The sequence below is a fragment of the Macaca fascicularis genome, chromosome 7 (assembly GCF_037993035.2).
Source record: "Macaca fascicularis isolate 582-1 chromosome 7, T2T-MFA8v1.1".
In the NCBI taxonomy this organism is placed as follows: Eukaryota; Metazoa; Chordata; class Mammalia; order Primates; family Cercopithecidae; genus Macaca; species Macaca fascicularis.
The window spans coordinates 19,999,215-20,024,776 of NC_088381.1; the positions used below are offsets into that span (position 1 = coordinate 19,999,215).

Below are 25,562 nucleotides of genomic sequence, written 5' to 3' on the forward strand. Positions count from 1 at the left end.
CAGAGCCTGTCTACTCAACAACTCTCTGTGCACCTTCCTAATAGCATACACCTGAATTGCAACTCCCTGATCATCCTTTCCATGTCCTTGTACATATCTACACATGGCTGCAGGCAGTGAGATACAGTTTTGGTTAATTAGGAAAGAGTCATCCACGTACCTGAAATGCCAACCCTCACAGATCTCCAGCGGTGCTATTTTATGATAACCATGTTGCCTAATTCAATTCCCTCTTGCAAGACAACATTAGTCAGAACTCTAACTTGTATAACATCATTCCATCTGGACCTTTAGCCTTGACAGACACATTTAGATACTACTGTCAGTCACTTATTTATAGTGTATACATTTATATCTGCTCATTCCCTCTCCTAGATCACACATTTTTCAGACTTCTCCCCACTGCAGCCTTCACTCAAAAACAGACAACACAGAAATAAATGCAATGTACAGATTTAATTTAAGGTTAAAGAGAGGTACAAGAGTTGAAAAGGCCTGGAAGCTGTTTCTTTGCAATCACCCTGAGGAACCGGGCACCCCAAAGTCCCAGTCTCAGACCTCAGGAGAATGAACCTTACCCTCCACGTGGGTTTGCTCTAGCAGATGCCCAAAGAACACAAATGGGGAAAATGGCAGGGCATTCAGACCCGATTGACTTGGATGGCTGCAGTAGGCTAAAATGACAGAGCTCTAGTCCCAAATTTGTCACTATTGTGGACAAAAAAAAAAAAAAAAAAAAAAGTTATTTAACCTTTAACCTCTCCAAACTTGTTTCCTCATCCATAAAACAGATAAGATCTATCTCCCATCTGCCTCACAGGATTGTTTTCAGGAACCACTCACTGAGAGGAATTTTGTGAAAACAGTCTATAAACTGTTAAAAAGCAGGATACAGAGTAATTTCTATGACCAAGATCCCAGCTGCTACTTGCCTTGCCTCCTCTACATACAGCAGGGGGACCACCAGCTCATAAGTGACTGGAAAAGAAAGAAGTGCCTATATGTCAGAGCTCCCAGGGATTCCTAAGGCCTTACCCTCTTCTTCCTCACTGCTTCCTGTAGGACCATCTGACAGTTTGGAGCGGCTGGCCAACTTGTCACTGGTTGTGGCCATGGTAAGGAGGAATGCATAGCCCAGAAACAAGGTCTTGTTCAGAGGCAAAGGTCCTCTCTGCTCTTCCAGGGCAGAGGGTTCACCGGTGTTGTCGCCACTCTCACAGGGGCTCACAAACTCTCCTGCCCCCACTGCACCTGGGAAGGACAGGGGGCACAGTTACTAGGGGGATATACACCATTGCCTCGGCAAAAGCCTTAGCACCAAAAGGCCCCAGCACCAAGCATGACCTGATGGGTAGGCAATGTCCTGATGAACTTATCTGAGCCAGAAACCAAAGACCATTCCAATGGCCAACCATTCTAAATGACCAACAGCCTAGGATGAAATTTACAACAAACAAATTTACATATTTAAATTTTACAGAGTCATAATGTATACAGTGTTTTCATAAATGAAAATTAACCAAGTATTGTTTTCATATAGCCACACCAAATACTTCTGAGGTCATCTGAAGGAAGAGGTGGTTCTAATACAAAGAAATAGTAGTTGAGAGTGAAAAATGTTTGGAAATCTTCAGCCCACTTTCTCTGTCCCGTGCTCTGATTTCCCCCAGGGTATGAGATATTTTGAAGCAGCCTTTGGAAAAAAAAAAAAACCCAACACTTTTTTATTACCAAGAAATGCCCCTTGTAGATAGACCGTCCCACCCCATCGCTGACCTTCACCAGAATGGTGCAGAGAATACTTGGTAATAAAGTGTTTTTACACATAGATGGTGCCACATCAAAATAGCCTGCCTCAACTGAATTAGTTTTCAACACCTGGGTAAGTAAGTGAACCAGCCAGCCAGAACACCCATGCCAAGAGTGCCCCAATAAGTCCTTGAGAAAAAAAACAGATACCTGACCTGGAGAAGCTGAATCGTAGGTTCATTAGGAGGCTAAGATGACAGACAGGTCATGCATGCCTCCCTAAAATAAAACCAGGAGCAAGAAAACAGTCTCAGAGGCAATATGATGTTATATAAACGAGGCTGGAATTAGAAGTGAAGACCAACAAAGTTTGAATCCTGACTTACTACTTTGTCATCTTGGGAAAGTTAGCCAACTTTTCTGTGCCTCAGAGTCTTCAACTGGAAAACTCATTCTAGCACCTACACTTCATAGGGATTATATGTGAAGTAGTATGTGTGAAGCACTGAGCGCTATGCCTCATACAGTAAATATTCAGTAAAGATTATTGTTATTGTTTTTAAATACCTGAAACACAGCAGCAGTTGGGTAGATAAGGAGATGACACAATTCAAATACTTAGGAAATAAAAGAGCTCTGGTGCCAGGACAATGTAACAATCAATGGAGTTTCATCAGTTTGCTAACCTGAGAAAGTTCCAAGGGAATGGACTGATTTTACCTCTGTAATCTCCTGAACCCATAGCAGCTGGGCCTGGGTCACAGTAGGGACTCAATGAACAACAGATGAAATGAACTCCTTTCTTAATTATTGAATGCTAGGGACTGGAAAGTGGTTGTTTCGGGGATAATGGGAAGAAGGAAGAGCACATTGAGATATCATCTTTTTTCTTGTTGAGATGGAGTCTCACTCTGTCACCTAGGATGGAGTGCCGTGGCGTGATCTCGGCCCACTGCAACCTCCGCCTCCCAGGTTCAAGTGATTCTACTGCCTTAGCCTCCTGAGTAGCTGGGATTACAGGCATGTGCCACTACGCCCAGCTAATTTTTTTTGTATTTTTAGCAGAGACAGGGTTTTGCCATGTTAGCCAGGCTGGTCTTGAACTCCCGACCTCGTGATCCCCCAACCTTGGCCTCCCAAAGTGCTGGGACTACAGGCGGGAGCCACCGCGCCCAGCCATGACCTTTCAATAGGAAGTCTGAGAAAGCTAGAGGGCCCAAGCACAAGAGAGAGGAGAGCAGAATTTCCAGGAAGATGGTGGTGCAGGCAAAGAGAAATTACACCTATTTTGAATCTGCTTACATTTCAATACTTCTCCTTTCCCTCCTAGAACCCATATAGTAGTCAAAGAATGGTGTGATCAAGTCCTCGTTTTTTTTTTTTTTTCTGGAGACAGAGTTTCACCCCTGTTGCCCAGGCTGGAGTGCAATGGTGCAATTTCGGCTCACTGCAACCTCCACCTTCCTGAGTTCAAGCGATTCTCCTACCTCAGCCTCCCCAGTAGCTGGGATTACAGGCACCCACCACCACACTCGGCTAATTCTGGCCTTCCTATCTATCCGCACTAGAGTCTGCAGAGGATGGGGGAGGAGGGATACAGTGAGCTATCCCTGAATATCACCTGTGGGCTTGGGCAGGACCCCAACTTTATAACAGGACAGAAGGGCCACTGCCACATATTAAGCTCCATTTTTCCAGAAGCTGGCCCTGCATTCTGCCATGGTATGAAGGAAGAATGAGGCAAAAAGGAGCACTTACCAGGTTTTACGGTGGCAGACTTGCGACCTCGCTTGGCAGGGGACCGTTCCTCTTCAGAAGTGATAAGTTTTCTTTTGCCTGAGAGAACTCCCATGGAGGCACGAGGACTTTCTGTGATCTTTCGGGTAGGGGTTGTGCTGCTGCTACTGGAGGCAGTAGGGGTGGCTGGGGAGCTGACGTTACTGCGCCGTTTCCGCTTCCCTTCCACCAAATTGTCTATGGCAGGATAAGCCAAAGGTTGGTCAAATTCTATGGTATGAGGTCCTGAACTCCAAGAAGCTGGGCAGACCCTGATTCAGCTACCACAGTGTTCCTTCCCCCACTTCCCACGAGGCCAAGCAGCTTCTTTTTAAGGCCATAATATTTTTTGATCTAGTCTTTGCCATGACTGAAATGTGTTTAGTCCCCTATAGAACTGAGGAGGCCAGAAAAACCCTAAGGACTTTCTGTTCGGTACTAAGAAGGAAACAGATAAGGCAGTAGCTCTAGAAAATGACAGCTCATCACCATCTGATAAGCCACATACAGGAATAATAAAAGTTAGGGAAACATTACTGACAGGTTCAGAAACTCCCCCTCCCACTGTAAGCAGAACAGAAGCCCAAAAGCAGCTGTTCAGGAAGCAAAGGTCTTACCTAAGCTGATATCTGCTGCCTTTGTGAGAGGTGTTACTGCCTCATAGGGGCCAAGCCCATACTGCTCTCTCAGTCTGTTTCCTTGCTCCAAGGACAGGATGACAGCCATTCGCTTATACCACTTTCTTTGGCCTTCTTTTTCAATGCTGTAGTACAGTTCCCCAGACTCCTTCCTATGTCCTTTCACCACTCCTGGGGGGCAGAAAGCATAAAAGCAGCTTGCTGTTTTCTTAGGCTCCTCAGCACCCTCTCACAAGGGCTCTGCAAAGCAGGTCTGAGTCAGGGAATTGAGAGATCCAACAGTGGACTGAAGTTAGGACTTAACAAAATTCCACTTGTCAATCCCAATCAGTAACACTTAGGATATATGTAGCTACTACACTGGGATTAGGACAAGGAAAGTTTCTTGACAGAAGGTATCCTTTAGTTATAAAATAAAACTTCCCAAAGACAGCCATTATGGATTGCTGGTGGTTCAAATGATTTCCACGAAGTGAAATGGCATGCAATTCCATTACAACTTCTAAACCTTTCCTTCTTGGTTCCCTGGGAGGCTGAGTGGTAAGTCTTGAGTGAAGCTGTAGGTGAAAAATGACATCATTCTAAGAGAGACAGCATGTGTGTGTGTTTTGTCTGTGTGTGTAGCAAAATTAGAGATAGAGAGCAAAGAAAGGAAGAAACAGATCCTGCCTCTCCTACCTAATCTTCCTCTCTATTATCTACTTTCCTGCTCTGATTCAAAACCTGACGATAAGGCCTTTATGTTAGAAGGAACAAAATGTGGGATGTAAAAGGAAACTAAGCTAGAATTCAGGAGACCTGAGCTTAGGCCTAATTCTGCTGCCACCAAGCTGTGTGATCTTGGATAGGACCCATTACTAATCCTGTGAAAAAGAACACTTCTTCCTATTAATGAATAAACAATTTACAACACACACACATACTACAGCTATAGATACACACACACACACACACACACACACATAAACAAAAACAAGGCAGTACTATGAATAGTTTTTCATTCCTATACGGAAAGGTCCAATTTCTTCTCACCCATTAGCCTATGCTTGAATGACGAGCTAAAAGAAACCCAGAGCCTACCCCACCCAAGGAAAATAATACAGAGAAAGCAAGCCTTGGTTCTCTATCTATCCTGTGGAATCACTCCCTTTTCCCTTACTTGTTCATCTCCTCGCTTAAATCTCTATCCCCAAACTAAGTCACAAAGTCTCCCTCAAAAACACAAAGAAGCCCAAGGCCAACAATATACTTCACACTAATGAAGTTACTAGAACTAGAAGCAGTCTAGTGTTGACATTAGTAAACAGCCTCAAGAAATGGGACACAGAATCCCCACACCTTGACGCCACAGTTCACTCTTGTTACAGAACTTTGTCTTTAAAAGGCCAAATATGAACCCCTCAGAGTAGCTCTACACCTAAAAGAAGAAGGAATGCATTTGATACAATGAGTCACAGTGAAAGACCCCAATCCATGTGCTACTCCCAACTGATCCCATATATAGCTAACAGTGTTATCCAGAACTAGAAGGTGAAGTGGCCCATTTAATAATGAACAAAGGGGCAAACAACAATTACTCAGAGGATTCCAAATACAAGAGAAGCCTGGATGGACTCCATAGAAAGCCATTTTTCCGGCCGGGATCAGTGGCTCACTACTATAATCCCAGCACTTTGGGAGGCTGAGGCGGGTGGATCGCTTGAGGTCAGGAGTTCAAGACCAGCCTGACCAACATGATGAAACCCCTTCTCTACTAAAAATACAAAAATTAACCAGGTATTGTGTCAAGCACCTGTAATCGCAGCTACTTGGGAGGCTGAATCACTTGTACCCCAGAGGCGGAGGTTGCAGTGAGCCGAGATCGTGCCATTGCACTCCAGCCTGGGGGATAAGAGCAAGGCTCTGTTTAAAAAAAAAAAAAAAAGCCATTTTTTGGCCGGGCATGGTGGCTTATATCTGTAATCCCAGCACTTTGGGAGGCTGAGGCAGGCAGTTAAGTTGAGGTTGGGAGTTCAAGACCAGCCTGGCCAGTGTGGCAAAACCCCATCTCTACTAAAAACACACAAAAAAGTAGCCAGGTGGTGCTACTTTTACGTACCACCAGGTGGTGGTGCGTGCCTGTAATCCCAGCTACTCGGGAGGCTGAGGCACAAGAATCACTTGAACCCGGGAGGCAGAGGTTGCGGTGAGCCGAGATCACGCCACTGCACTCCAGCCTAGGAGGCGGGGTGAAACTGTGTCTCAAAAAAAAAAAAAAAGAAAGAAAGCCATTTTTCCCCATTATATCCCAATCCGTGTTCAAAAAGTCCTCAGAAAGATGTTTTTAAATGACAAATTCAACACAAATAGGTATCTTCAAATTATTTTAGAAAGCAGACAATATATTCAAAGAACTAGCACATGAAGCAATAACAACAAGCATAAACCTCTCACTATCACCAATATTACCCACTTCAAAAATAAAAAGGCGCCGTTCTTCAAACCAGAGAATAAGTGGTAGATGTGCAGGCATACAGACACAGCACTAAAAACTTCTCCCTAAGCAAAAATATCTCAATATATCAGCCATACTCACCTGCTGGGCTCCAATCAAAGCAGGTAGTTAAGCTTTAAAAAAGAAGAGAGTATGGAAAGGGAAAAACACTAACTTTAAAGTGGAGAAGACCAGGTGCAGTGGCTCACGCCTGCAAGCCCAGCACTTTGGGAGGCCAAGGCAGGTAGATCACCTGAGCTCAGGAGTTCGAGACCAGCCTGGCCAATATGGCAAAACCCTGTCTCTACTAAAAATACAAAAATTAGCCAGGTGTGGTGGGGCACACCTGTAATCCTAGCTACTCGGGAGACTGAGGCAGGAGAATCACTTGTACCCAGAAGTTAGAGGTCGCAGTGAGCCAAGATTGCGCTACTGCACTCTAGCCTGGGCAACAGAGTGAGAGAGACTGTCTCAAAAAAAGTGGAGAAATCTGGCAAATACAACTTTAACCAGTGATGAAGATTAACATCATCAGTGATGTCTGTCATGTGGATACATCATCATTATCACAAACCTTCCCAGTTCCTGATAACATGAGAAGGGCATTTCACCTCTATGGCATCTTTTTTTTAAGAGACAGGGTCTCACTCTGTTTCCCAGGCTGGAGTGCAGTGTCATGATCATAGCTCACTGTGGACTCAAACTCCTGAGCTTAAGCAATCCGCCTGCCTCATCCTGCTGAGTAGCTAGGACTACAAGCATGTGCCACCATGCCCAGCTAATTTATGTTCCTTTTTTTTTTTTTTTTTTTTTTTTTAGAGACAGGGTCTCACTATGTTTCAGGCTGGTCTCAAACTCCTGGCCTCAAGTGATCCCCCTGCTTTGGCCTCCCAAAGTGCTGGAATTACAGGCACGAGCTACCAGACCCAACCATCTATGTGGCATTCTTTTAAAAATATCCCATAACTCCAGTCTAATGAGAAAATATGAGACAAACCCAAATTGAAGGACATTCCACAAAATACCTGACCAGGACTCCCCAAAACTGTCATGAAAAACAAAGAAGTCATGAAAAACAAAAGACTGAGAAATTGCCACAAATCAGAGCAGACCAAAGGATATATAATGACTAAATGCAATGTTGGATGCTGAAGAGAAAAAGAACATTATGGAAAAGCTAGTGAAATCCAAATAAAGTCTAAAGTTTTGTTAACAGTAATAAACCAAGGTTGGATTTTTAGTTTTGACAAATGTCCCATGCTAACACCAGATGTCAACAATAGGGAAAGCTGGATGAGGGTTATACGGGAACTCCACTAGCAGTACTCTGTACTTCGCAAATTTTCTGTAAATCATCTAAAATATTCCAAAATAAGTTTATTCAAAAACAAATGAACAAACAGAAAAGTCAGTGGCAAGAGTAACCAATTTTGTAGGAATGAAATTTATGACTTTAGAGACCTCAGAAAAGAACCAAGTAATGTCTTGGTAATTACTAACATAACAGAGTATTGCCCCAAGGCACACAAAAATCTCTGCAAACTCTGCTTCTGTCATTACCTGCACTGAAATACTCATCCTCCGAGAGGGCCGTCACTTCAGTGTCCAGCGGAATAGGGTCACACAATAGAATGTCTTTGCCCAACACATCACATTCGTACCCATCATCAAAGAGCAATTTGTACTTCCCAGCTCCGACATCTCGCGTGATTTTCCCAGAGTAAAAGTAGCCATTGGATGACCACTTGGCTACAACACGGAGCCCTACAAAGCTGTTCCCTGGAGAGGAGGCATCTAAGCCATCAGAAGGGCCAGCAGCAGCCTGGAAAGGAATTTCTGGAGAGTCGCTACGACGCAAAGCACCAGCACCCACATCTGTTCGTCTGGTGGAGTCTGGCACTCGGGGCACGACACGGCTGAAGGATTTATCATCTGGTGACAAGTTAGGTGAAATGTCCTCTATGCCCAAGGGGCCAGGCACAGCTGTTTCTCTACAGAGAGATAAGGGATAGGAGAAGCCAGTGAGAACAAGAACACAGAAGTACATATCTACCAATTTTCCCACTCCTTTGTCCATGGGTCTCCTCAGCCCATTCTTTGAAAACCCCATCACAGGCACGAGCCTGGTCTCTCTGTGGCCTCGCTCTGATCCCTACCCACTCCCCAGTCACTATGGGCCCCTCTTCTCCCTCCTGATACCCCACAAACTCTCTACTCCCCTCTCTTCTCTCTATTCCCTTTTTTTCTGAACAAGTAATAGACTAAGTATATCTCACACTACCCAGGTACCTGGTTCCAGTGGTCCGAGAAGGTGGGCGGCCCCTTCGCCCGCGCCCACGAGGCGTGACTGGAGCCTTCCCTCCCTGTCTGATGCCAAGGCCTGCATCACCATCCTCCTCACACACTGGCGTCCCTGTCTGACTGACCCCTTTTCTAGGACTAGAGAATGAAGACAAGTTAGTCTGATAGCACCTGCTACTGAATCTTTTCTTCGCAAAGTCTCCCAGTGGCCCTCAGACTACATGACAGGCCTACATGTGCTGAGCCTTCGGGGCAGCAGGAAGCTGGTTCACACACCCACCACCAAATCTCATCCAGGGAGTGGGGCGCGTGGGATAACAAGTAAAGGACATTCTCCTTCATGTAAGTCTATTCCCTCTGACAAAGCTTCCTACTGCTGCTGCAAAAACAGCACACCCCATTTCTGCTATGCCTTCTCCTCTACTTTAGGCTCTGGACACCTGCAAAGAATAACAAAAAGCTAGGGGATATATTAAGTTGGGGCTATTATCCCAAACTTCCTGTACTCCCAGCTAAATCATAAAAAGGCTGTGGTAGGAGCATGTGCCCACCAGATGATAAATTCCCGAAAGTCCCCTCCCCTGTTACCTACATTTTCTCAGGGGCTGCTTTGCCACTGAAATCTACCTGCCACAAGGCTCCACCCTACTTCCCATGCAAACCCAAAACAGGAAGAGGGCCAACAGTGAGGAGGGGAAGTTGATTTATCTTTAATGGAGGATGGGGGATTTCCCATTACTCCCCTTTTCCTGTGATATTAAAATGTCAGCAACCCTGCCCCTGCTGTGGTTCTCTCTCTCTGGAGACCCTGTCTGCACCTCAGTTTTCCTGGGCCTCCTCGGGAGCTGGGTAAGGCAAAATCTGCGGGTTCTGTCCCGCTGGTTTTCCCTTTGAGTGGTCCGGCTCCTTTCCCTGAGCTGCCACTGCTGTGCATAGCTGAGAGACTTGTCCCACTTGATGTGCGGTGTAAGCTGGATGCCTTGGAGGAGAAGGAGCTGATATCCCCCAGGTCACCTGAGGAGCCCCCAGTCTGTGAAGGGGAAACTTCAGTTTCACACTCCTGACACTCTACAATTGGCTCTTCAGTCTCCTGCAAGGAAAAAATAGATACAGAAGATAAAAGATGCCATAATAACACAATGCTAGTATGATGGTTGGAAAATCTTACAGATGGCACAAAGTAATTCAAAAAGGTGAGAATCAGGAGGAGACTTTCTGGAATAATGGGAATGTTCTGTATCTGTTTTGAGCAGTGGTTACATAAAATTTTCAAAAGCCACTGAACGTTTAGAATCTGTTCTTTTTTTTTCTTTTTTTTTCTCCCCCAGGTGATTCTGAGAAGAATTGTTCATTCTAATGGAACTATATTGTATCTCAATAAAATATAAAGATGGTACTATATTGGTAAGAAAGAGTTTATCTTTTTATTGGATAAGTTCACAACCTCTGGCTACCAGCAAGCATTCTAACCGAGAAGACGGAGGTAAATTCTTATCTTAGAGAAGACAGGCAAGGAGGCAGGCAGGTGAGAAGAGAACACAAGTGGTCAGGAGCCCTTCTAGGTACTTCATTAACAGTGGACAGCATTACATGTTTTGACATTAGTTATTTCCCATTACCTTTCAATAACTGATCAAGGCAATAGAAAAGTATATGCAAAAATAGGCTAAAAGGGGTCAGGTGTGGTGGCTCACACCTGTAATCCCAGCACTTTGGGAGGCCACGGCGGAAGGATTGCTTGAGTCCAGGTGTTTGAGACCACCCTAGGCAACATAGTGAGAACCAGTCTCCATATGAAAATAAAACTATTAGCCAGGCGTGGGAGTGCACACCTGTAGTCCCAGCTACTCGGAAGTCTGAGGTGGGAGGATCGTTTAAGCTTGGAAGTCAAGGCTGCAGTGAGCCGGGATCATGCCACTGCACTCCAGCCTAGGCGATAGCATGAGACCCTGTCTCAAAAAAAAAAAAAAAAGGAAAAAAAAAGGCTTAAATAGTATTACCATTTGGAAAAATGAAGGACAAAAAGGTTGTAAGTATCTACAGATTACAAGAAAGTCAAACTGGCTTTATCTCAGATGCCTACTTTGATGAATTGGTAGTAGTTGCCTGGTGCTCAGTTTTAAGAAGTCTTCTGGAGGCTAAATCCCAGACTTAGTGGGAAAAGATTCTAAGACCAATCACCAGTGACCACCATGGGCACAGCACAGAGAAATTATAGCATGAGTATGACACATCTGCCTTCCTAGTCTAGAGTGTTTACACAATATTATGTTAATTGCCAGAGGGGATATGGAAACGGATAAGATAGATCCTTCCCTCATAGAGTTTAGAATTCCTTTTGGGAGGCCAGACACGGTGGCTCACGCCTGTAATCCAGGCATTTTGGGAGGCAGAAGCAGGTGGATCACCTGAGGTCAGGAGTTCAAGACCAGTCTGGCCATCATGGTGAAACCCCATCTCTACTAAAACAACACAAAAAAAATAGCCAGGCATGTTGGTACACTCCTGTAGTCCCCAGGTACTCAAAAGGCTGAGGCAGGAGAATCACTTGTGAACCTGGGAGGCAGAGCTTGCAGTGAGCAAAGATTGTGCCACTACACTCCAGCCTGGACAACAGAGTGAGACTCTACCCAAAAAAAAACAATCTCCATGGGGAGACAGTATATAATGACACACATACATATATATTTACATAATACTATAAAATGATTAAATAATTATCTCTGATCCCTCCTTCTTAGAAATCTCTCCTCCTCTAAAATCCACAGAAGCACTTTTCTCTTTCTTCTGGTCTACTTCTTTGGCTACTTCTATTTATGCTTCTCTGGGTTCCTCTTTCTCTGTGTGTTCCTTTAAAATCAGTATTTCCCAGGACTCTGTTTTTATTCCTTTCCTCACTCTCATATGCTTTCCCTCATCAGTCTCACCACACTCACCCTTCCTTATCTACCAAGAACACAATGACTCAGCTTATACAAATTTCTACTAAAGGCTTCCCCTTGGATTTACCACACACCTGAAATTCAACAGATACAAAACAATCTATGATCCTCCCTTCATTTCTCTGCCTTCAGTGAATGAATCCTAGATATCCCCAGTGCATCTCACATCTCCTACAGCTCTTTCTAGCAGAGGCTGGTTTCTTTCAGGCAAACCTCCATTCAAGAATTTTGAGATGAGATACCTCCTTGCTCCCCATTGCCATTTACAGACCATGTCTATTTCCCCACCTCCTCTCCTTCAAAACCACTATTTGCCATTTTCTTAAAACTATCTTCACCCCCTCCCTAGTTGTTATCCACTAACATTCTCCAAATCACCCTCTCTCATGCATGAAGACCTTAGCTTCATAGCCTATCTTCCCCATTTCTACTTCTGTCATCATTCTCAGTGGCCTATTTTAATTTGATATACTTCTGTTTCCACATCTGCAAAATGAGAATAATAACTGGATCTATCATAGAATAGTTGTTTAAGGATTAAATAAGTTAATTCACTAACGTGCTTAGAATAATGCTTGGCACATAGTATGTGCTCAATAAATGCTAGTCACTATCATTATTTAAGTATGGTAGTGCTTCCCAAACTATCTTCCATAGGGAAAAAACAGGTATTGCTTTAAAAAATAAGTTTGGGAAGTGCTGGGTTAACCAGAATAAAATAGGTATCCTTACTAGAGGACTTCTTAGAACTTTTAATATGGTAATACGTGATTTTTCATGTTAGTGGGGACAGGGATTAATGGCATGCTATGGTTTGAACGTTTGCCCCTACAAAACACATGCTGAAATTTAATACCCAATGTAACAGTATCAAGAAGTAGGACCTTTAAGAGATGATTGAGTCATAAGGGCTCTGCCCTCATGAATGGATTAGTCCATTCATGGATTAACGGAATTATGAGCTAATGGACTAATGAGTTATCACAGGAGTGGATTAGTTATCACGAGAGTGAGTCTGTTACAAAAACTAATTTGGTTCTCTTTTGTAAGGCCCCTGGCAATGTGATACCCTGTGATGCCTCGGGACTCTTCAGAGTCCCCTCCAACAAGAAGGCCCTCGCCAGATGTAACCCCTTGACCTTGGACTTCCCAGCCTCCTAGACCATAAGAAATATATTTCTTTTATTTATCAATTACCCAGTCTCAGGTGTTTAATAGCAACAGAAGACAGACTAAGAGAGTGTTTTGTGTTTCTCCAACTTATTTATGACCATGGAATCTTTTCCTTCCATCAAACTGTCTAAGAGGCCTGCTGTTTCCAGAAATATACTTTAGAAAGCACCATATAAAATATTAAATGGGCCTAGCACCGTAGCTCATGCCTGTAATCCCATTGCTTTGGGAGGCCAAGGCAGGAAGATTGCTTGAGAATAGTGTTCAAGACCAGTCTGGGCAACACAGTAAAACCTCATCTCTACAAAAGATACAAAAATTAGCAGGTGTGGTGGTGTGTGCCTATGGTCCCAGCTACTCAGGAGGCCGAGGGGGAGGCTCCCTTGAGCCAGGAGGTCAAGGCTGCAGTAAGCCGTGATTGCACCACTGCACTCCAGCCTGGGCAATCCAAACATAAAAATAAAAAATGTATTTTAAGAAATGAAATAATGTGTTTAACACTTAATGTAGTGTACTAGGCAGAGAGTTTAATATGGACTACAACAGTTACAAAAATTTTCATGAAGGCAAACTGCTTTTCATAATTTCTCCAGAATAGTAATAACATGAAAAAAGTTCCATGAACAAAAATCTTTTTAAAACATTTTTTAAATGGAGATAAAGCAGTATTTTAAAAGAATTATTTCTGGGATTTGGTATACACAAAGAATAAAAAACAGGCCAGGCGCAGTGGCTCACGCCTATAATCCCAGCACTTTGGGAGGCCAAGGCAGATCACTTGAGATCAGGAGTTTGAGACCAGCCTGGCCAACATGGTGAAATCCCCTCTCTACTACAAATACAAAAATTAGCTGTGCATGGTGGCACACACCTATAATCCTAGCTACTCAGCAGGCTGAGGCAGGAGAATCGCTTGAACCCAGGAGACAGGGGTTCCAGAAGGCTAAGATGGGGCCACTGCACTCCAACCTGGGCAACAGAATAAGACTCTGTGACAAAAAAAAAAAAAGGAATAAAAAACAATTTCTCAATGAGTGCCTGTAAAACCGATGAAATCTGAATAATCTCTGGATAGTAAAACAAACAAACAAACAATTCCTCAAACTAACATCAAATGTTATCCGACATGAAGGCCACAATAGCCCACTGAACAACAGCAATAATATATTCTATTTAATAAAACTATATACTAGAGTTTAACTCTCCCTGAGTTCAACCTCCTACATGGCCAGCAGATAGAATTAAAAGAAAGTATCTGGGTAAAGGAAGAAAACAGTTGTGCCTTACTGGGCGCGGTGGCTCACGCCTGTGATCCCAGCACTTTGGGAGGCCGAGGTGGATAAGAGCACAAGGTCAGGAGTTCAAGACCAGCCTGTTCAAGACCAGTTCAAGACCAGATGATGAAACTCTGTCTCTACTAAAAATACAAAAATTAGCCAGGCACAGTGGCTAGTACCTGTCATCCCAGCGACTCGGAAGGCTGAGCCAGGAGAATCGCTTGAACCCGGGAGGCAGAAGTTGCAGTGAGCTGAGATTGCGCCACTGCATTCTAGCCTGGGTGACAGAGCAAGACTCTGTCTCAAAAAAAGAAAAAAGAAAAGAAAAGAAAAAAAGAAAATAGCTGTGCCTCTTACCAACTAATAAAATGGTTCCCAGATCTTAACATATACCAACAAAGGTCCCAGATCTTTAATTCTAGAAAATTTGTCTAACCTCTCTCATTATTAGATGTAAACAAAGTCAGCATATTTTGCCATTCAATATAACAAATAGTCACTAAATGCCAATACTGAGTTGACATTTGTAACTAGTCTGTAATGAATCCCACTAAAAAACAAAGGTGCATTTCTTACCAACACGTCTATGACCACACACAGATAGTGACAAAGAACAGAATGAGTAGACATGAAAATATGTGAGAAAACACAGGTAGTTAAACACAGTGTGCTAAACTTCATTTGAGTTTCTAAGGATTTAAAATAATACATACAATCTTTATACATGAGAGAGATTTATCAATCTCTTCTTTACAGAAAAGGAAAGCATGATGGGACTCATTAACTAACCAATGGTCAAACAGCAAACCTACGGTTGGGGAAAGCTTTAGAAAGCAGGAAGTCTAATTTCTAACCCTGTTCTTCTATCTCTGGTAATAAAAAGATGAAGAAAAACAAAGTGTTGCACAGGAAAGGGGGTGGGGGTAGAGAGTCAAGAGGCCGGCGGATCACAAGGTCAGGAGATCGAGACCACGGTGAAACCCCGTCTCTACTAAAAATACAAAAAATTAGCCGGGCGCGGTGGCGGGCACCTGTAGTCCCAGCTACGTGGGAGGCTGAGGCAGGAGAATGGCAGGAACCCGGGAGGCGGAGCTTGCAGTGAGCAGAGATCGCGCCACTGCACTCCAGCCAGGGGGACAGAGCGAGACTCCGTCGCAAAAAAAAAAAAAAAAGAAATGTGGGGTCGGGGACAATGGCTCATACCTCTAATCCCAGCACTTTGGGAGGCCAAAGAAGGAGGATCACTTAAGCCTAGGAGTTCAAGACGAGTCTGGGAAACACAGTGGGACCTTCTCCCTCCAAAAAATAAAATTAGCCAGGCTTGGTGGTTCATGCCTGTAGAACCAACTACACGGGAGGCTGAGGCAGGAGGATCACTTGAGCCTGGGAGGCAGAGGCTGCAGTGAAACAAAATCATGCCACTGCATTCCAGCATAGGTGACAAAGTGAGACCCTGTCTCAAAAAAAAAAAAAAAAAAAAAATTTGCCACACAGACTCAAGAGTATATATTACCTCAGTTACTTTTCTTTCTACTTCTGTTCCATCCACATAATACACATCTGTAATGACACGAGTGACAAGTGTGCGTACTTCCCGGATTGTTCTCATGTGACGATGTAAGACATGGCCATGTGGAGGCTGAGGCATATCAAACTCTTCTTCTCCCTATGACAGAAGATAGAGAACATGAGCACAGGTCTCACTGCAAGCTGTCAAAATCACAAATCTTATGCTTCATGATGAGAACTGTTTAGAGGTTCCATGAATCTAGTGTGACAGAATCTTCCAACTGTTTTGTTTTATCCACCTATAGATAAGACCAGGGATGGATCAGTTGTATAGCCAGAGGCTAAGAGAAGTTTGTATGAGCATGACCTAAAATGACCTCTTTTTGTCGAAATCAAAATCATTACACCTAGTACTTATATCTATGGACATTCAGGTGAACCTTTGACCCCTAAAAGTTCATTATTTTTAAACCATATTTCTTCTAATTCTGATGCTACCTTGCAAATGAGTAAACAAGCTAACATTTAAATCAACAGCTCTCTTTTTTTTTTTTTTTTTTGAGACGGAGTCTCACTCTGTCACCCAGGCTGGAGTGCAGTGGCCGGATCTCAGCTCACTGCAAGCTCCGCCTCCTGGGTTCACGCCATTCTCCTGCCTCAGCCTCCCGAGTAGCTGGGACTACAGGCGCCTGCCACCTCGCCCGGCTAAGTTTTTGTATTTTTAGTAGAGACGGGGTTTCACTGTGTTAGCCAGGATGGTCTCAATCTCCTGACCTCGTGATCCGCCCATCTCGGCCTCCCAAAGTGCTGGGATTACAGGCTTGAGCCACCGTGCCCGGCAATCAACAGCTCTTTAGATAAAAGGAATGCACTCTTTAATCTTTTACATAAAACCAGAATGATGTATCTGTTAATCTCAGTTTATGTGTTTTCCCTGTATTAAAGTGAAAACCACAGTTCATTACCTAAAACAATGTACACTGATCTCTCCTAGAATTAAATATAAAATATTTCATCTATTCCAAAGAACAGATTATGACTAAAGAGTTGAGCTAGTGTCCAGAAATGGAAAAATTAGCAAATTAAGATTTTATATCGGCCGGGCGCGGTGGCTCAAGCCTGTAATCCCAGCACTTTGGGAGGCCGAGACGGGCGGATCACAAGGTCAGGAGATCGAGACCTCCTGGCTAACACGGTGAAACCCCGTCTCTACTAAAAAATACAAAAAAACTAGCCGGGCGAAGTGGCGGGCGCCTGTGGTCCCAGCTACTCGGGAGGCTGAGGCAGGAGAATGGTGTAAACCCGGGAGGCGGAGCTTGCAGTGAGCTGAGATCCGGCCACTGTACTCCAGCCTGGGCGACAGAGCCAGACTCAGTCTCAAAAAAAAAAAAAAAAAAGATTTTATATCTAGTTCTACTACAAGAATAATGTAGGGCTAAATAAGACCCTACATTTTTATGACAACTATATTAAATAATAATACTTAGGCGGACTGAGCTTCTTTCATTCAAAAAACATTAGGCAAATATTTATCAAACAACTTAAGGGTGCCAGGTACTATACTAGACAAATAACTGCGGAAAATTCAGGACAGGTAAAATTCATTCAACACTTCTGAAAAAATTCAAAGGCATTATTTCTTATTTACAAAAACAAAAAACTAATAACTACTGCTATTCAAAAGAATAACTGAGTTAACTTATATAGTATCCAGCTTCATTATTTCTTGTTCATAATTTTCTATTTACAGACAGCCCGAGTTCATACTTTACTCAGATCTGGATAATTTTTAGAGGATAACTTCTTAGCAAATTAGATCTTAAAGCCCTATTTACCACCTCTAATCATTAGTTAGTTTGAGACTTTCGGCCTTTATTATCTGGGACCTGCCTGTGGCTAATAAAAAGTGCTAGAATTTCAGTCCTGTATTTCTGAAAAAATACATGTTTTCTAATAACAACTGTATCACATTTTTTCACATCTTTATCCTCCCTCCTACACCCCACTGGCTCTGTAATTCTGAAGAGAAATTGCACACTTTTGCCTCTCACCTTATCTCCCCTCAGGTAGGCTGATTTTACTTTCAGCATTCACTATCAAAGTAGTCAAGTCTTTAAAAAGAATTATACATACAAATGCAATAATGGTAATTCTGCATGTTTTTCCTGACATGTGGTAGTAATTTACCAAAAGCTTTCAGTAATTTATTGGAATAATCCCCACTCCAGTTTCAACCTGGAAACTGGCAGAGGTGAAATATTTGCTAAAATGGAAATATGTAAATTATGTGAATAGTTATAAGTAATATCAAAGGCATGGAATGCTACTCATCAAATTATTCAAAATAGTTCTACATACACAACTCTGTCTAATGAATGGTTAAAGCACAGGTCAGTCCCACCTCAATCATCAGGGTACCCACGCATGGGAACTGTGACAGCCTGAACTTCCTGCCTGCACACACAATCAGACTATTCCCCACTACAGAGAAAGTCTAAAAGGTTTTAGGGCTTTACATATTCCTGAAACGCAGCCAAGAAGCTTCCCTGTATTCTTCCAATTACAACAGCCATACGAATGATCACTGCAAGACAGACATTTAAGCGTGTCTGAGAGAATAAGGAGAAAAGGTAAAGGGGGCAGGTAAAAAGAAAGCTATGCTTATTCTCTTCAAATACTTTTCTGAAAAGAGGTGTCTGTAAAATAAAAAAAATTGATGATCTTACCACCATTAAGGGAAGGAAACAAAATGAAAATAAAACCACACTTTCCCTTCCACCTGGTTCCATGTTCTTTTTGACATATAAATGAAAATTTCAGGAGTATCAAAGTAGGCTGCCTATGCTTTTCCACTAGCACTAGCCTATGTCCTATCTACAATGAAGAGGATTTTTAAAAAGCACTGACACTTGGAAAACTTGCATACAGCCTTTCTCATTTGCTAACCTCTCTTCAAAAGATGGCACACCAATTTCAATTTCTGTTATTCTATACACCATCTATATATTTTTAGTATGGTAAAATCTGCATAACATAAAATTTAGCACTGTCTTGAACACAATGCTCATATGCCATATGTACCATAGGTGTTCAATAAATAAGAACTGTATATTATGTTTACAAAACAAACAACTTGGACAATTGGAATGAGAGGCACATCAATAACGAAGATTTCCTAAGTAGATCCCAAATGAAGATAATCTACCATAGCAACTGAAAAGACAGTTTGACCACTACAATATCTCTGATTATCTGAGGGAGATATGTGCCAAGACCCCCAGTGGATGCCTGAAACTGCAGATAATATCAAACCCTATACACTACGTTTCTTCCTATACATACAGACCCATAATATTTATAAAACAGGCACAGAAAGAGATTAATAACTAATAATAAGATAAACTATAACAATATACTGTTCATAATTTCATGGACAGATTTGTTCTTACCATAGATTTTAGTAACTTCAGCATATGATTTTTTTTTCTTTCCTTATTAAGACCTTTTACCTTTTCACTTAGAGGAAGCACTTTATGACTTCTCTGGCATATTCAGATTGTCGGCATCACTACTCTCAAACTTTGGGGTGAGAGTAAAACAAGGGTTACTTGAGCACAAGCAATGCAATACCATGACAGCTGATCTGATAACCACGACAGCTACTAAGTCATTAACAGGCAGGGAGCATATATAGCACATGGATACGCTAGAAAAAGGGAGGATTCATATCCTAGCCAGGACTAAGAGGGGCAGCACTTGATTTTATCACGTTGCTCAGAACAGCACACAATTTGAACCTTATTATTTCTAGAATTTTCCATTTAATATTTTTGGACTGCAGCTGACCATGGACAACTAAAACCACCAAGAAAAAGAAACCACTGATGAGCGGAGACTACTGTTTACTAGTAAATTCCGAATTTTCTCTGCCATGGATCCCACTCTGCCACTCAATGAAATGTTGTGAACTTCTATGTATTTGTTAACACATACATTTCTACAACTTCTTTTTATCTACTCAATTTTTTTTTTTTTTTTTTTTTTTTTGAGACAGAGTCTTGCTCTGTCACCCAGGCTGGAGTACAGTGGCCAAATCTCAGCTCACTACAAGCTCTGCCTCCCAGGTTTACGCCATTCTCCTGCCTCAGCCTCCCAAATAGCTGGGACTATAGGCACCCGCCACCTCGCCCGGCTAGTTTTTTGTATTTTTAGTAGAGACGGGGTTTCACCGTGTTAGCCAGGCTGGTCTCGATCTCCTGACCTCGTGATCCGCCCGTCTCGGCCTCCCAAAGTGCTGGGATTACAGGCTTGAGCCACCGTGCCCGGCCTACTCAATTTTTTTTTTAAGAGACAAGGTCTCACTATGTTGCCCAGTCTAGTCTCAAACTCCTGGGCTCAAGTAATCATCCCACCTGGGCCTCCAAAAGTGCTGGGATTTCAGGCATGTGCCACCATGCACAGCCACCTACTTAATTTTTACTAGTACCAATACTTCCCCACTCTATTCCCTGGAACCTGGTATTCCTCCAGCCTCACTTTCATCAGCCCCAATCCTTTTCCTCACATTAGCTTCTAGTTTAGCTTCTCTTCTGCAGTTCCCAGTCACCTGGGGACTTTTCCCCATCTCTCTCTATTCCTGTTACCATTCTTTCTGTTTCATATACTGAAATACACTATTCTTCATGCTGCCTCTTTCCCCTTTACCTTCTACTCTCTGAATTCCTGAGAACCATGATGAAATAGACTTAACGGAGAAAAAATTAGATCTGATGGTTAGAAGGGAAGATAAAAAATTATGGAGAAGGAAATGAGTGAATGTAGAAGAGTATTACAGGAATAAACCCAGGCTAAATCTCTGGCTTTTTCCTCCAGTAAAGACCTACCTAAAAAACTGTAGCAATACTACATTTTCCCTAAAAGACTATCTAATGACTATAGCTACCCACAATTTCACTACCATATCTATATCTTGGAAAAGTTGTTTTTGTCTTTTAATCACTGTTCTGTCCAAAACGTTCAAGAATTGTCATTAAGTAGACATGCCACAACTTAAATTCTCTGAGAATCCTGAAAGTCAAAAACAGGGCCTCTGATGTACCCTAGTATGTTCTCTCACCTGGCTATGGAGCGACTCTGTATCATCCCCAGAAGCACTGACTGGTTTCTCACCACTCCCCCTCTCAGTCTGAACTGTGGCATCTTGCTTTCCACAGCTCTGGTCCACTGTACTGGTCCCCTGCTCACACACATTCTTTATAGTCTGGGTTGCTGCTGAAACAGTTTCTGGGACCCTCAGGGAACACTCCATGGTTTGGACTCCTATGTTATTTTGGCTGGGCCTTTCAATCAAGGCCTTACTAGGATTTTCCTGATTAGTATTCCGTCCTTCTTTCTGGTCTTCTAGCACATCTGTCACCATTGCCTCTCCTTGAGGACTGGATGGCCCTTGTATGACCATCTTCTGGGAAGCAGGAGAAACAGGGTCCTTGACAGGACTAATGGGCTTCATAGGCTGTTGACTCTGCCTGATTGTATGGTCACCCTCCAATTTTTCTTTCTCCTCTTCTTCTTGAGAACTTGGAAAGTGGAGCAAGTTCCCCCTGAAAATGCAACATATAAAGAAGCCATGTCAATTAAGCAAGTGTATGTGTGAAAGTGTGTGTGTGTGCGCGTGTGTGTGTAGTGGCAAGGGGGGAGCCATATTTTGACAATTTGAGAAATATAAGGAAGGGAGAAATTCAGGTAGTCAAGCATTATCACCTTTGGAGGCCTCTCATTATAATTTCACTCCTGTAAAAAACATAACGGTAGATTGGAATAATTCCACCATGATGATAAAAGAGTCATAAAATTTCTTCCCATCACTAGCTATGAACTCTGAAACTTGATGCAGGAAAATGAAGTAAACAAAAAGATGTAAACCCATTACTGAAGTCATAGACAATGAAGGGCAACTTAGAGATCTATTTTGAAAAAAGATCAATTAGGTCAAGATGTCTTATCTGGCCTTATGAATGGTTCTAACATTCCTTAACTGACTCCTAACATTCTAGATACTGTTTATCCCCCCGACCAATATTTTTAGGACAGAAAATCTGATTTATAAAGGATAAAGCTGTAGGTAGATTCTAGTTTTGTCAGCTATACTGATATATCTACAACTAAACATTTCAGAATGAATTGTTTCTCAAAGACAGTTCTCAAGATATAGCCAATTACTTTCCATAAGTCATCCCATTTGGGTATCAGTGATTTGTTCCTTTATTCCACAAGCATTTGCTGAATGTGTCCTACAAACCACATACCATGATTTCTGAAGTGACTACGAGCTTTCTTAAATATCCCTAACAGGCCAGGCGTGGTGGCTTACACCTGTAATCCCAGCACTTTGGGAGGCCAAGGTGGGTGGATCATGAGGTCAGGAGATCAAGATCATCCTGGCTAACACAGTGAAACCAAGTCTCTACCGAAAATACAAAAAATTAGCCGGGCGTGGTGGTGGGCGCCTGTGGTCCCAGCTACTCGGGAGGCTGAGGCAGAAGAATGGCATGAACCCACGAGGCGGAGCTTGCAGTGAGCCGAGATCGCGCCACTGCACTCCAGTCTGGGCGACAGACCGAGACTCCGTTTCAAAAAAAAAAAAAAAATCCCTAACAATTCTCCAGCACAAAAACATCCAGGCTAACTCCAAGTCAACAGAAATTTGATGTTCATGTCTTATTCATTTTTATATTTAAAACACCTAACTCACAGCTTAATATAAAATAGATGCTTAATACATGTACTTTGAACAGAAGACTAAATGTTCTCTGAATCAATTAATTGTAAAATCTACTCAGATTAAATCAACATAATGCAGTTTTAGGCTCCATTACATGTACAACAGCCAGAATAAAGATAAAAGGAATCCATTCTGAACTGACCAAGCTAAGACCACATCTGGAATATCTGTTTCAGTTCTGGGCATGACAGTTTACAAAGCATAAACTGTAGACAAACCCAGAAGGTAACACGAAGGATGATAAGGGGCCTAGAAACCATGTCATATGTTGATTTAAGTATGTGGCCAGAAAAAGAGTTGGGGCTGTCTCCTATTTGACAGAAGCTCTTATCCTTAGGATCTCAGCTTTCCTAGGTAGATACAGTAAAGGAAGCAGGAAGTGCTCTTCAGGGATTGCTCTGCTCTAGATCTTGAAGGAAAAGGAAAAAAGTTTCTGAGGTTTCTATATTGTTTATCTCAGCCTACCAGAACAGGAGCTCAAAGAGGGATTTGGAATAGAGTTCTAGCCAAGAAGAGCTTAGTATATATACATTTGGTCGTTATAGTTTGTGTCCTATCCCTCAGGAACCTCAACTGAATGAAAATATATGGTCCAATGAAGAAGAAGTAAGAACATGACCACCAGGAGACACCTACCATGAGTAGCACTTACCTTTTATGAGGTTTATAAATGTTCATATATGTAAGATATTGAGCACAGCAGATAATCAATATTAGATGTTTAAGACAATGCAATTAAAGAGACTTAGTTCACCTTCAGTATCAACTAAATATTCATATTTAAATCTTTAAGACATCTAACATACCAACAGCTGAGCAAGGAGGAAAGGATTCAAAAGCCAGAAGAGCCAGGACTCGATTTTAGGAATTCAATTATTGTTGTTTCCTATCCTAAACAAGCTTATAAATTTTATCTCATGCTACAGACTAAATGTCTATGGCCTCTTCACCCCAAGACTCATATATTAAATCCTAGCCCCCAAGGTGATGGTATTAAGAGGAAGAGCCCTCATGAAGTGTCAGTGCCCTTATAAAAGAGACCTCAGAGAGCTCTCTTGCCCCCAGCTGCCATGTGAGAACAGCTGTCTACGAACCAGGAAGCAGGCCCTCACCAGACACCAAATCTGCCACTGATTTGATCTAGAACTTCTCAGCCTCCAGAAATGAGAGAAATAAATTCTTTTGTTTATAAGCTACCTGGCCTGTGGCAGCTTGTTGTAGCAGCCCAAAGAGACTAAGATACCTCAGAAGCTATTTATTCAGGTTAGAATATCTGAATGGAATTTTACTTCTACAGCAATTCAATAAATTATAAGAAGTGCCATACCTCTGTCCCTCTCCATTAGTTCCAGCTATGCAATTCTACTCTGGTCACTATATACCAGACTTAGAAACTGATGCTAAGAAAGTAAATTTTAGGCTGGGCACAGTAGCTCACGCTAGTAATCCCAGCACTTTGGGAAGCCAAGACAGGTGGATCACCTGAGGTGAGGAGTTCGAGACCTGCCTGGCCAACATGGCAAAACCCCATCTCTACTAAAAATACAAAAAAATTAGCCAGGCATGGTGGCGTACACCTGTGGTCCCAGCTACTTGGGAGGCTGAGGCAGGAGAATCCCTTGAACCTGGGAGGTGGAGGTCGCAGTGAGCCAAGATCACTCAACTACACTTCCAGCCTGGATGACAGACCAAGACTCCATCTCAAAAAAAAAAAAAAAAAAAAAAAAAAATTAATCCAAATTGAAATAGGAAAGAATACATCTCCATATTTAACAAATGTCTAACTATTCTACTCTGAGTGTAGCTATGTTTATGAGGCATCTGGAATCAAATACAGCTAGATCCCCAGGTCTCTGCTCCACCAAGGTTAAACAGTATCACCAACATCTTGGCACCTCTATTTTAAAATGCTTTAATAAAAAAGCAAGGCAATTCAATGACATCAATAAATTCAGTAATAGATGGGTCATTACTACACCACTTTTAAAATCACATGATTTCAGATCATCTGATTCCCAAGAATATCAACAAGCTCACACTTATTCAGAATGCCCATTTAAAGCATTGACATATTTATTTTAAATATTTCTTTCAATAATGAACATAGAAATTTAGAAATTATGCTACCTATTACTTTTTTTTTTTTTTTGAGACAGAGTCTTGCTCTGTCACCCAGGCTGTAGTGCAGTGGCACCATCTTGGCTCACTGCAACCCCCACCTCCAGGGTTCAAGTGATTCTCATGCCTCAGACTCCAGAGTAGCTGGGACTACAAGTATGGACCACCCCACCTAGCTAATTTTTGTATTTTCAGGAGAGACGGGTTTTTACCATGTTGGCCAGGCTGGTCACTAACTCCTGGCCTCAAGTGATCACCCCTCCTCATCCTCCCAAAGTGCTGGGATTACAGGCGTGAGCCACCCCATCGAGTCTTTTTTTTTTTTTTTTTTTTTTTTTTTTTTTTTTTTTTTTTTTAAAGACAGAGTCTGGCTTTGTCACCCAGGCTGGAGTGCAGTAGCACACTCTTGGCTCACTATAACCTCCACCTCCTGGGCTCAAGCCATCCTCCCACCTCAGCATCCCAAGTAGCTGGGACTACAGGGATGCACCACCAAACCTGGCTAATTTTGTACTTTTGTAGAGACGAAGTTTCACCATGATGCCCAGGCTGGTCTCCAACTCTGGAGCTCAGGACATCCACCCATCTTGGTCTATCAAAGTGCCACCTGGCTAAATCATGCTACTTATATCACTATTAGTGATATACCTACTGACAAAATATTATCACATTGTCTAATTAGAAAATCACTGAATTTTAGAGGTGAAAGATACTCATTTCATAATGAAAATACAGGTTCTTTTCCATTGCCATTACTTATTTCTCTACACTAAATATAAAAATCATATATTCCATACAAGATACTTTTTTTTTTTTTTTTTAAAG

At 42.4% G+C, this 25,562-nt stretch overlaps 1 protein-coding gene across 9 annotated transcripts in view; it reads right to left on the reverse strand.

The window, feature by feature from the left end:
* Nucleotides 1–25,562, reverse strand: part of TP53BP1 (tumor protein p53 binding protein 1) — a 131,831-nt gene that overhangs the window by 28,453 nt on the left and 77,816 nt on the right. For 8 of the 9 annotated variants that reach the window (XR_012414858.1, XM_065547850.1, XM_005559336.5 and 5 more), the window contains 8 exons: nt 20,955–21,438; nt 15,843–15,995; nt 9,756–10,027; nt 8,926–9,075; nt 8,197–8,627; nt 4,143–4,334; nt 3,508–3,723; nt 1,036–1,251 (listed from right to left, as the gene is read on the reverse strand). Coding sequence is in view for 8 of the 9 variants with exons in the window: in XM_065547850.1 (XP_065403922.1) it covers nt 1,036–1,251; nt 3,508–3,723; nt 4,143–4,334; nt 8,197–8,627; nt 8,926–9,075; nt 9,756–10,027; nt 15,843–15,995; nt 20,955–21,438 (2,114 nt within the window). In the remaining variant the exon portion in view is untranslated. Of the gene's footprint in view, nt 1–1,035; nt 1,252–1,932; nt 2,029–3,507; nt 3,724–4,142; nt 4,335–8,196; nt 8,628–8,925; nt 9,076–9,755; nt 10,028–15,842; nt 15,996–20,954; nt 21,439–25,562 lie in introns of those variants that run through there. The other variant, XM_065547852.2, reaches the window with a different exon arrangement.